Below are 13518 nucleotides of genomic sequence, written 5' to 3'. Positions count from 1 at the left end.
AATATATACTCTTTATTAATAACAGTGAGTATCCTGAGTTGACTTAAGCCATGTCTCATCTAACCATATATATGTGCAGGGGCGAACTGACCATTTGGAAACTCGGGCCTGAGGGCCCGGGGTCAGTAGGGGGCCCCATGAGATGACCCTGGTACCTTTTTCATAGGCTTTTTTGAGTTTGGGCAAGGACACAGGGGCCCCATGATCCCCTATTGCCCGGGGGCCCCATGAGTTGTCAGTCCACCCCTGTATATGTGTACATCTTTATGTCATCCTATATCATACATCTTTTTAACATTTTCACACAGACAATTACAGCATAATATCCTTTGTATAGAAAGTGCAGGTAATTCAGTGGAATGAAGAACAACTCTACATGTTTTGCAGGTAACATGAAGCCTGATTGATCAGAGGAGCCACATGGGTATCACATGGTATAGCACTGCCCATTATCCAAAGATGCCATAGATGGCACCCAGGACCCCTCAACAGCAGCAGGTGCATGGGTACCAACTGTGTGGGGTTAGTCTTCCAGATATAGGACCTCTTATAGATATAACCCCTAAAAAAGTCTTTCCTGACTGTCAGTTTCTTATGCTGGTCAGTTGGTCATACATATGCAGTATAATCACTGTATCAGCAAGTGTAAGTTAACACACCCAATTTCTCTTAATTACATTGTACGGTAATCCCCAGTGATACAAAGGATTATAGCTGTAATCAGGTCCACCATGTGGCTCATAGGGGGCCAACTGGCTTACAGACAGGACTCTGAGAAACCGCACCTGGAGATGTGTAGTGGTCAGGGGCGGACTGACCATTTGAGCACTGCCCGAGGGCCCGGGGTCAGTAGGGGGCCCCATGAAATGCACCTAGTACCTTTTTTATAGGATTTTTTGGGTGTGCTTTGATTTGAGCAAGGACACAGGGGACCCATGATCCCCTATTGCCCGGGGGCCCCATGAATTGTCAGTCCGCCCCTGGTAGTGGTACCATTAAAGTCCGCCATTCCTGAGAAGGAAATACATTTTCTTGATGGATATTTCTGGATGTGATACTTTGGCCCATGATTCTGGGCAATGAGTAACATCCTTAATGGTAACTTTAATTTCCGGTGTGCTTTTTCCTGATGTGCTGCAGGATCATGTGACTGCAGCCCTGGAAAACCCTTATTCAATTCTATTAAAAGAAAAAGGAAAGATACACAATAACACTCTGTTCTCTCTACATTTACACTTGTTATAGTATTTATTGCAAAGACAATTTCCATTATTTTGGATATAACGTCAAACCTTAAGAACAAACTTGTGCCGTACGTATTGATGCTACTTAATAATCTTTCTGGGTCTTTGATATGTCTGTGCTACTTATCTATAGTATAGTCTTCTAGGCTCAGACAAGTTTTGCAGACGCTGTATCGGATCAGAAGATTATAATTGTTTTTTTTTGTTAGAAAAAAAGCCTGCATAGCAGTGTACAATAATAGGAGCCAAAAATTATCACACAATCATCCGTTTTATTTGCACCATAATGTTACTTAACATACAGACTCCTAAAAAGAAAATGGTCATCCTTGGCGATGGTGGAATTTATGGTGGGACTTGCAACACCTATGAAAACTGTAGGTATTAAAAGGTCTGGGTATAAAGCAGCGCTTATAGTATTTACTAAAACTGCATGGTCCAAAATCTGGTGCAGCTCTGCAATCAGCTTCCAGGTTTTTTTGGTCAAAGCTTAATTGAACAAGTGGACGTTAGAATCTGATTGTCTACCATGCATAGCTGTACCAGATTCTGAGTGCACCAGTTTTAATAAATCAACCCTCTTAATGACATTACTTTTATTGTAATACTGGTTGTGATGTTTCTTAATGGGGATCAGACAAAAACTTTTTATGTATCATGATGTGGGGAGGACGAGACTTGAGACTGGAAGATGACCCCCTACAAATTTTCAGTAAAAGGACCACATTATCAAAAGGAGCATGAGGCTCTAGCACTAGTAATGCTGATCTTGCACACTGGCCACCAATGATAATTTTCTTTTCCAGCAAGCTTCCTATTTTCTATTCCTTCTCCTTCTCATCATCACATAAGGTGATTCTCATTTTGAAATCAATACCACCTGTACATCTAAAAATTCTGTAAGTGTTACTTGGCTTAGAGCAGTGGTTGTACACTTGCAAATAAAGGGGGCCTCAAATGAGGCCCCTAATGTCTCCAAAGAACTGCATATCAAATTTATTGCATGCAATGCTCCAGATTGAAGTCTTACTAAATTAAATGATCAGAGATCGTTCTACTGGTTGGAGACTAAAGTCATGCTATAGGAAGTTGTCAGAGACTAGAGCCATGTTGCATTAAACATCTAGACATTACAACTAAAAATGGAACCCTTTTAAAATCAATGTTCCCTCTACTGACTACTGGGGCCAAAGGGCCACACTTCAAACAACAAAGGACCACATGTGGCCATTGGGCTGCAGGGGTTTAGAGCCAGCTGTATTTCCATTTTATTGTCACGTGGTGGATCTATAAGCAGACAGCCCAACCAAGTTTGTAAATCATATCCTGTCTGGTTAATAGAGCTGCATTTATGAGGTCAAAATTTACCCCTTTCATTATATTGTTATATTTTAAATTATTGTTTTGTGTGTGTGTGTATGTGTATATATATATATATATATATATATATATATATATATATATATATATTATAGAGTGAAAACTGCATTTATAAAATGAAATATTCAATATCATGAAAATCTATAAATACATTTATACAGGTATGTTTCTCTGTGCCTCCTTAACAGTTTTTTACCAGTATTTTAATTATAATTATTTAATTGCATTATACTTTCACACATTTTAAATATGTTAGAATATGCTATACTGATATTAATTTAGGCAGTAGTTCAACGTCTGATGATAATCAAATATTAATAGTGTATCTCCCAAATGTTTCAATGCTTGATGTGTTATATTTTACAGGATAGCTCTGGCACAATGGGAAGGCCATTTTTCCTTTTCAGGGTATGCTTTGCATCTCTTTTTAGTCTTCAATGCATGTCTTGGTCTTTTGTGCTACAAGGGGTCGAAGAGTATGGATGTAGTCAAAAAAGTCTCCATTCAGAACTATAATTAGGGTCCCCAACAGATATGAGCTTGGGTTTGTTCAGAGCCTGGAGATTAGCTGTATTGCTGGGCCAGTGAGCTGTGGGCAAGAGATTTCTTGCCCCTCAGATCCACATGTATATACAAAGGAATGGGGATACTTGTGACATCATTGATCTAAAATAAGCATATCATGGCAAGAACATCATCCTAGTATAGCCATAGGCCATATTAGGTCAATGATGTCACGATACTCCCTGCCCCTTTGTTACGTGACTAATGGTGATGCATCATGAGACAATTTTTTCGGGCAAATGGGTTAATCTCAGTTTGGATTCAAACCCAGCTCACCCCTAGTCTCCAATATAATTTATGTGTACAAGTTCCTGCCTGACTACATACTTAGCATACACTCACTGACCACTTTATTAGGCACAACTGTTCAATTGCTTGGTAACACAAATTGCTAATCAGCCAATCACATGGCAGCAGCTCAATGCATTTAGGCATCTAGACGTGGTAAAGACAACTTGCTGAAGTTCAACCCGAGCATCAGAATGGGTAAGAAAGGGGATTTAAGTGACTTTGAACGTGCTGACCTGAAAATGCTAGCTGCCTAGCTGTCATGCCAATTTAAAGTGACATGAAACCCAAAACTTTATAAGCTCTCACTACATGCTATGCTTTCTGTATATTGCAAAAACCTAGTTGATCAATGTGCATCGTTCAGTAAGCTATTACAGGATTTATCTTTGATTTGCCAGACTATAGTACGGGGAAATCTGATTAGCTGTTAGGGGTACCTGCATCTTGCACATCATCATTGCTCTTAACACTGCCTGTCAGTTTACAAAATAGCCATATCTAAAATTGAATAATAAATCTAGGATGTTTTGTTGCTCATATGCATTGTACTTTATCATTTTTAAATATGATAAAACTTTGTTTTATTCTAACAGCCTAGAAATGGAAGACAGGTTTCCATAGATGAACACTAGCATATTTATAAAGGTATACATATGCATGATGGCATTAATGTATGTAATATTACTTTCTGCAGAACAATTTTGACCTTAAAGAGGTCGTCCACCCAAAAGGGGAAGATCCGCTTTAAGGCTTTGTCCCCCGCTCCCCATTAAGGATTGGCACCTTTGGGGAGTGGGTACCCGAATTTGACAGGTACCCGCTCCGACTTCTGGTGCGATCACCTAAGGCGATCGGAAGCGAAAGTTGTCCTCCCCCCTCCCTCCCCATAGTCTTCTGGGACAAGTGACAGGTCCTAGAAGACTACGAGACCATTCAGAAAGCACAGCATTACTTGCGCATGTGCAGTGGGCACCCAGCTGTGAAGCCGCAAACTGTCATAGCCGTGTGCCCATACTGAAGATGCTTGCATCGGGGAGATAACCAGCCATGGTGAGGACACCGCTGGACTAAGGGACAGGTAATGCAGGCCATACATGAGTCGAATTCCGAAAGAATTTTCTTTAGAAAATCTACATTTTTGTGCATTTTGTAATTCAATGGTGCCACCATTAATTTTGAAATTCAACCAACCAAGCCTTTAATTTCACCTCATGTTGCTTCAGAAAAGAATTTTCTTGGCCAATAATTTTCTTTTCTTTCCAGGTCACAGCTCCTGCTCATTTTATTTCATTTACATTTCTTGAATGATTCTCCCATCATTGAAATTCATTAGTTTTTCAAAAAATTTCCAACATGCCTGATCAATCAATGATGGTCGCTAGAAAATTGGCCATTTCTGTGGCCCATTAATGATGCGAAATTCAATCGAAAATTCTTAGAAAAGATTTTCGAAAAGAAAATTTTTTCGGAATTCGACCCATGTATGGCTGGCTTAAGTGTCTATTTTAAAAGTCAGCAGCTACAGTTTTTGTAGCTGCTGACCTATATTTTTTTTTAATTCACCTGGAACTCCACTTAAAACCAGTTTGTGTTTGGTGATTATGAATTGTTATTGTTATCTAACATACTAAAACTTTTAACTTTGTATTAGACATTTGTTGATTTCCAGAAATGATTTTAACCACTTGACCGCCAAAGGATTTACCCCCCTTAATGACCAGGCCTCTTTTTGCTACTCGGCGCTGCACTAATTCAACTGATAATTGCGCGGTCATGCAATGCTGCACCCAAACGAAATTTACGTCCTTTTTTTCACACAAATAGAGCTTTCTTTTGGTGGTAATTGATCACCTGTGCGCTTTTTATTTTTCACACTATAAACAAAAAAAGGCCAAAAATTTTGAAGAAAAACAATATTTTTTACTTTCAGCTATAAAAAATATATAGTAAACTCAAAGTTGGTTATAAATTTAGGCCGAAATGTATTTTGCTCCATGTTTTTGGTAAAAAAAAATCCCAATAAGTGTATATTGATTGCTTTGTGTGAAAGTTATAGCGTCTACAAACTATGGTATAGATCAGGGGTGGGCAAACTTTTTGACTTGAGGGCCGCAATGGGTTCATATATTGGACCCGGGGGCCGGACTAGCTGCTGGCCGGCCCAGCCACTACCATGCCATCCATAGTAAGTATAGTAATATTCCCCCATAGTAAGCATAGTAATTAATCCCCCCTATAGCAATTCATCCCCCCTATAGTAATTCATCCCCCCTATAGTAATTCATCCCCCATAGTAATTCATCCCCCATATAGTAATTCATCCCCCATAGTAACTCATCCCCCCTATAGTAATTATCCCCCCTATAGTAATTCATTCCCCATATTGTGTCAATTCACTTACCTTTGCTCCGCACGTTCCTCTCGCCGTGTTCCCGTGCCGTTCCGGTCTTCAGGGCGGACTGTGAGAGGAGAGGAGTTCGTCACGCTGCCCCGCCTACATCCTGACAGCCAATGTTTGCCACGCTCCGCGGGCCGGATTAAAAGGTCCGCCGGGCCGTATACGGCCCGCGGGCCGTAGTTTGCCCATTGCTGGTATAGATACTGTAATTTATGCCACTTTTTTGCTATACAGCGCTGCGCTAGATTAACGGACAATTGCGCGGTCATGCAATACGGTACATAAATGAAATTTACATCCTTTTTTTCCCCACAAATTGAGCTTTCTTTCGGTGGTATTTGATCGCCTGTGCAGTTTTTATTTTTTGCGCTATAAAAAAAGGCTGACAATTTTAAGGAAAAAAAACAATATTTTGGACTTTTTGCTATAAAACATGTCCAGTAAAAAAAAAATGTAAAAATCAAATTTAGTCATAAATTTCTGCCAAAATGCATTCTGCGACATGTCTTTGCTAAAAGAAAAAACCCAATACGTGTAAATTAATTGGTTTATGTGAAAGTTATAGCGTTTACAAATGGCGGGAAAGATACTGGGATTTTTAGTTTTTTTTTATACTAATAATGGCGGCGATCAGTGACTTATGGCAGCGATCAGCAACTTATGGCGGGACTGTGGCGGACTTTCTGACATTGGGGGGTACTGACTTGTGTGCTGGATGGGGACAGGCTGATCGGGAGAGAGAAACTCTTCTGTCCCGATCAGCTTGTCATCGAGCTGTCAAGGAAGTGACAGAAAGCACAGCTACTGCAGCTGTGCTCTCTGTCACTGATTGCCGCCAATCGCTGGGAGATAGCCGGTAAGGACTGGCTGTGACCTGGCGACTGACATCCACGGCTGTGATCGGCAGGACAGGTAGGGCGGCGGTACGCCTCGCGCGCCCCCTACCTGTTTACAAAACACACGTTTTAAAACGTGGTTTTGCCTGCTCGTGCCGCCCTGCCGCCGTATTTATACAGTGGCTGGGCGGCATGTGGTTAAATTTGGGTGCTGGTTATTCTACAATATAAAACTGAATACATAGGGGTTGATTTACTAAAGGGAAAAAGGCTGTTTACTTTGCAATAAAAACTTTGTTTTAGTGAATGTGGTAAAAAATCACTTTGCAAAGAATACCCGATCACCAGCAACAAATTAAAAAAAAAACTGTATTTTTGCTTGCACGTTTGATAATGGATGTCAGCAGAGCTTCACCTAATTTACTACACTAAAGAAAAGTGAACAGCCTATTTGTCATAATTAAAAAAAAAAAAAAATGAAACCAAATTATAAATTATACAAATGTGTATTTAAAATATAGAAAGAGATTTTAAAATGTACTGTATAACCTTAAGAGCAAGTTCACACCAGGAATCGCACATGAACATGCTGTACGTTCCTTTGCGATTCACATGCAGGCCTGTGCAGTGCAATTTCAACCTATTTATTTTGAATGCAGCACTGTTTAAAGAATGCTGAGACCCCCATTTTCCATAAAATGCTCCTCTAGGATATTGTTTCTTTTTATTGCAGTTTTTTCTACAAACTCATCAGAAAAGGATTTGTTTTAACTGATTTTTTTTTTTTTTCTACAGAATTCACTGATTCAAGATATTGTCTATGGGGAACAAGGCCTTAGCGAGCATCCTTTTTGTATAGTAGTAGTAATAATAATAATTAATAATAATAAAATGGATACATTGGTATACTTTCACCAAATTTCTGTCAGAGATATATAATTGTTTTACTGCTCCCAATAATTTGAACTTTTAAAGGTTAACTGTACTTTTACTACATCTATCCTTTATTGGGCCATCTCCCAAGCCCACACCTCAAGTCTTACATTTACTTGTCCTCATTCCTCTGAGATCTTTCCAGGCTGACCTGCTAGGCACCACATTGCTTTTTCTTCAAAATTCTCAGCTCTACTTCTTTTACGTGACACAATCTTCATTCATGTCTGTAAATAGGCTATACAAGATTAGTGGCTTTTCACATAGGAATTAATGATGATTGCAACATGCAAGATCCAATCAGGAGAATTTTAGAGAAGAGGTAGTGCAGGGCACACAGTGATCTTAGAGGATCAAAGACTGGTTAGTGTAAGACCTTTGGAGGAGTAGGGGTGTTGGGGTGACCCTATAAAAGATATCTGTATTAAATGTTCAGTTATCCTTGAATGACATTTTTTTCTTTCTACTGACATTGTCCATTAACAAAAGAAAGGCAAGTTAAAAACCGATATATATGTTATGAGGAATTGAAAATATTTTTAAAAAGTTCTAAAAATCCAATATTTAGCATACCATGTTGCACTTCATTTTCAGTTAGGAAATAAATAATATTTTAAAACACAGGTAAAGCCAAAATGTTTTTGGGGGGAATTGAGCAGGGTAATGTTAAAACAACCTGTCAGGTTTATACTGCTATCTGTGTCCCCAATGGGGAGATTCACCTTCCCTGTTAGTCTTGTTCACCTTTGTTTTTGGTACGGAAACTGTTAAAAAGTCCAGAATTTTAGAGTTGTCACTGGAATAGAAGGTGAGGGCAAATCTTCCAGTGGAGACACCTGTTCTGGTCACAGAATGAATTTCCTCTTGCTTAGGCGAGATCCCTTTTACTTCCTGTACTGTGTCTCAAACAGGTAGTGAAAAGAAGTCTCCCAGATGAGACAACGACAGCAAAAAAACACCTGACAGAGTTCCAAAGCATTTCTTATTTTTTTCAAAGCTAAAGCTAGATGTTTTTAGAAGGTGTTCTTTCCTTGTATATACTTTTCACTTGATATAACATTTATATGTATATGTGCTTTTTATTTTGTTGCATAAAGTACTGCTTTACACAACTGTAATTGTAAGGTGTCACGTATTTCTCATGGCCTCAGATTAATAAAAAACATTTGTGCTATGCATACATAGTGCCATAAGGGAATGTACATGTGTACTATTTCAGAGCTAGATTTATTCTTTTTCAAACTCCATGGGACTGCAGGCCGCAACCCCACAAACATTAACAAATATATAATAAATAAATATATAAAAGACCAAACACATTAATGGCACTGAAAAGGCAGCAGCACTTTATTGGTTTAATTGACAATAAATTCACCAAAATATTATTTTATTGTAAATCATCCAACATTTCAATAAATAACAAAACCATTAGCTCAGTTAGGCTCTTTCACACGGGTGGTTAGATTTCAGCTTTTAGCTGTGGTTAGAGGAACTTATTTACTGCAGACAATGCATCCCTATGGCTCCTTTTACACACTGCATTTAGCATACTTTTTTTGCGTTTAGGAAAAATAAAGTTGACACCGTCCAGGAGCGATGTAGAGCAGCTATCTGTACATAAACGCAGTTAATCGTAGTACAAAGAAAAAAAAGTAAACAGTTACTATAGAAAAGACAAGAATTTACTACCGCAGCTAAACGCAGCTGCATGTAAACACGTGTAAATGCACATAATCACAATGTACAAACGCAAGTGATCTCTGTGCCAGGAGTGTTGGAATTTCAAAATAGAAAGACACACATTTACAAGCGGCAGAACAACCGCCCAGTGTTTTAATTGCTTTACAGCAATTAAAACAACGCCCCCCCTTGGAATCCAAGGTGGCAGTTAACCTCATAAGGTACCTGCAATGAGTGGGAGGGTGGGAGCACTTTTGGTACAGCAGGTCCAATGTGAAGAAAAGCCTTTCCCTCCATTCCTTATATATGATCCCAGACCTTTTCCAAGAATTCCCACTGGTTGGAATTTTCAATAGTCCATTTTTTTTTTTAAAAGGACAGCGTACCACAAATTACCCTGTCTGTTATAACACACTATTTAACCCTAAAAACATCTAAATGAACGTGGAGGACAACCACAGACCCATGAAGGTGGGCACAAAGAGTTGTGTCCCCCTCGTACATTGTTCTACTTGATCAAGTCTAATTGAACACATGGCCCTTTTCAAGTCCATCTAAACTGTATTTGTTTGTATTTTACACATTGTTTAATCAGACATGTTATACTTCATAATGATAAAATGGGACAAAACAATTAGGGCCCATTTACATGTGTGTGGTGCATTAATGCACGAATGTTAGCACGCATTTTGTCAGGCTTCAATGTGCAGTGCATTAAGGCAACCCACTGAAATCAATGGGATTCTGATGGAACCAAATATCTCATGTCATAAAATTTTGATGCAATGCCCTATTTTACATTGCCATGCATTGCTGCCTGTTGAAATGCATGTGTATTGCCTTAGTGCATTAAGGTGCTATTCCAAATAATTGGTACCACAATGCATCACCTAAACTAAACTTGTTGCACAGTTGTTCACGAACATGTCACTGGTGAGTTGTCATGAGCTCTGAGCTAGTGTGACATGGCCCTTAGAGAATGGCTGCTTACGTCTAAGCCTCACACAGGTATTTTGCCATTTGAACTTCTGCATTGACATAAACCCCTGAATTTAGCCAAATCAGAGAAAAATGTCTTTATAGTACAGCAATCTAGATGGCCATCCGTGATGACATCTGCCATACAGAAGTATAACTGCTATCTCTATATAAAGATAATACAATAACTTGTCTGTTCAGAAGTAGCTGTTAAGAATGGCAGCCTCCATGTTTCTCTCATGACAGGTTTACTTACTGTAGGAGATATAGCATAGGTCAGCCAGCATCAGATAAAACATTCCATAGGTTGGAAAATGAATTGTAAAGTTGTAGCTGCCTCTAGATACTGTCTCATCTATTTGATAAAAGATGGGATAGATTGGATCATTATGAAAATATAAAGCACTTGAATCTGCCAGAATGCACATTCCAAGTTCATTGCATTTTAATTAGATACAGAGATTGACAGAACACCAGGTACCCATGAATGTCAGAGGATTGCAATCTGAGCATAACAGGGAGCATTACTTTGAGATGAAATACACCCAATGAAGAATGTTTTCATTGACTAAATATTTCATTGTTTTTTGGGTTTTTTTTATTTTTTTTTGCTAGGCAATTTTGTTTTTTATTTAGTCAGTTACCTGCACATAACAAAAGATCTAGCCATTTAACATATGACTCAGGTAGGTATAACGAAGATTAATACTAACCTTACATTTTTAGGCTTCAATGGCTGAACAAAAGAAAATCAATAGATTCCTCCATCCATCCTTTAGAATTAAGGAATCTCCACAGCTGGCTATTGTATCAAAGTGGAGTTCCAGCCGTTTTTGTGTTTTTTTTAAAAGTCAGCAGCTACAAAAATGTAGGTGATGACTTTTAATTAACACACATTTACCTGCACAGGGTCCAGCAATGTGCTCACCCGTGCCATCCCTTCTCTCCTTCTTCTCTCCATGGCGCCGGCATCTTAACTGTGGGCACCAGGCTGTGACAGCTTACAGCTTCACAGTCGGGTGCCCACTGCACATGTGCGAGTCGCGCTGTGCATCCTGAATGGTACGGCAGTCTTCTGGGACCTGTGAAGGTTCCCAGGAGACTGTGGGAGGAAGGAGGGGACTGAACTTCTGGCTCACTTTGCCGCGGAGAACTGAGCCTGAAGTGGGAGCAGGTACCCGTTCCCCCACAAAAGGTGCCAAATATGGCAGTGGAGGGGGGGAGAAGGCAAACAAGTGAAGCTTCCACTTTTTGGTGGAACTCCGCTTACAGTGAAGTCGCACAATTTCAAAGTCGAGTGACTTGCCGATTTGAGGTGCGATTTGCAAGACATCTGACACAGATATCTATGCACTACTTTAGAAATCAGTGTGGCTCCGTCCAAGTCGTAATCACACCGATATGACCGCTCTAATAGCGGACAATAGGGTGCGACTTGGCATATGATTTGCAAGTTGAACGCATGCAAATCGCATGCCAAGTCGCACCCAATGTGACCGGGGTGTTAAGGTAGCTACTGCACCCTCAGTTGCCTGTATACCTGAACAGTGATTGCAGCTAACCCAGTCACACTTCAGCCATGAAATTTCCACCCATCTCACTTGATTTTCAAAGAAATCTAATTGCATTTGTACCAGTACTAGCCACATAAATGAATCAGTCGCCTACTCAATTGAACATAACACCCATAAATATACAGTATATTCACATTGAAATCAGTTAAATAATGAAATCATACAAAAAAATAATGGTGAAGTCCGTGACATATAAAGTAATTAGTTGTCCTTAAAATACACTGTTTCTTCAGCTTCATATAACTGAAAAAACAAAAAATAAAAAACTAGTTTTGGACCTATCATAGAACCAGGTTCTTTAAATTGACTCTAAGCATGTATACAATTGCATTAGAAAAGATCAACTTTAGTGCACATACTGTGTATAGCACACACTTTTAAAAACACATAAAATCCCAATATCACTCCACCCACATAGCGCAAATTCTCCATATCATCATTGCATCATATCCTTCTATTTAAATTATGCAAGGGTGGGCTTGAAGTAATCTCTAATATATATAACTTCATATAATTCCCAAAATATTCCACAGTGCTCTGTGTTCTTCAGAGCTATGAGGAGAGATTAATGGAACTGAATTTATTCTCCCTTCAGAAGAGGCAATTAAGGGAGATATAATCATCTTGCATAAGGGTGCATTAACACCTGAGAATGCAACCAACGTCAATTACATGTGAGAACCCCAACAGAGGTTGCCAGTGATTAACTGAGGGAAAGCAGCCCCATTGAAAGCAATAAGAGGCTTCTGGGTCCCGCAGCTAACTGTGGCCACTTGTATGTAATCGCTGATGTAGTGGCTGGCCCTAGCCCACACTGCCCATGTCCAGGCCTGATCAGTTGCATGAGCAATTACATGTGAGTGGCTCCGGGATTCGGCAGCTTCCTATTGCTTTCAAAGGGGCTGTCTCCTGCAGCTAAACCCCTGCTGGGAATCTTGAATGTAATCAGCATTGGGTACATTTGCAGTGAATGCACCCTGAAGCACTTCAGTCAGTATATAAAATGTTTTAAATCAAGCCAAACCTGTCTTGCACTCATTACAGAACACAGTATTAGCATGAAGGTCAGCAGAAGGAACCATTGAGAACTTGTGGAGATACAGTAGGTTTCAGTGCAGGACTTAGGCAGAAGATTTGCAGGCACTGGAGGGGAGCTTTGCAGCACAGCAAGAAAGATGAGTATGTACCCTCTGCTTATAAAGATATAGCCTGTTTGAATAAAAAGAAAATATATAGCACCTGTGTAGCAACCTCCTATTTTAGCTAGGGGAGCTAGACTCCAATGGTTATTCAGGGGCTGAGCAGCAGCCCGGGTGTAATAGCCAGAAAGGGGTCAAATTGTGGTCAGGGCTGAGAGGCTCTGCACGCAAGCCCCTCTGGAATTTCCCCTGCTCTAGGGCTTTTGGAGGAAGGCCCTAGAAGCAGTGGGTGGATCTGAGGAGTGGCTGGTTGCACTTTTTAGAGATCCTAGCCAATTCGCAAACTAGAGGTTGCAAGGGACTGGACACCCTTAAAAGTGTTGGAGCCTGCTCAGTTGCAGGAGAGTTTGGGTAGAAGATATGAGGCTGAAGGAAGGAGGCTACAAGGAGGCTCAGTGGGATGAGGCCTACCTTCAGGCATGGAGCTGGAAAGAAAGAAAC

The 13518-nt window shown here is 39.9% G+C and overlaps 1 protein-coding gene across 6 annotated transcripts in view; it reads left to right on the top strand.

Annotated features, from left to right (window-relative positions):
- The window catches only part of NMS (neuromedin S), a 33329-nt gene extending 24490 nt beyond the window's left edge, over positions 1–8839 (top strand). For all 6 annotated transcript variants that reach the window (XM_089681219.1, XM_089681215.1, XM_089681217.1 and 3 more), the window contains 3 exons: positions 2991–3032; positions 4073–4124; positions 7509–8839. In XM_089681219.1, the coding sequence (XP_089537345.1) occupies positions 2991–3032; positions 4073–4111 (81 nt within the window). In that variant the 3' untranslated portion in view covers positions 4112–4124; positions 7509–8839. The remainder of the gene's footprint in view (positions 1–2990; positions 3033–4072; positions 4125–7508) is intronic.
- The last annotated feature ends 4679 nt before the right edge of the window (positions 8840–13518 follow it).

The sequence above is a fragment of the Staurois parvus genome, unplaced genomic scaffold (genome assembly GCF_062004578.1).
Source record: "Staurois parvus isolate SC_StPar_1 unplaced genomic scaffold, SC_StPar_1.0 ptg000262l, whole genome shotgun sequence".
Taxonomy (NCBI): Eukaryota; Metazoa; Chordata; class Amphibia; order Anura; family Ranidae; genus Staurois; species Staurois parvus.
This window is presented reverse-complemented; position numbering and strand designations above follow the sequence as displayed.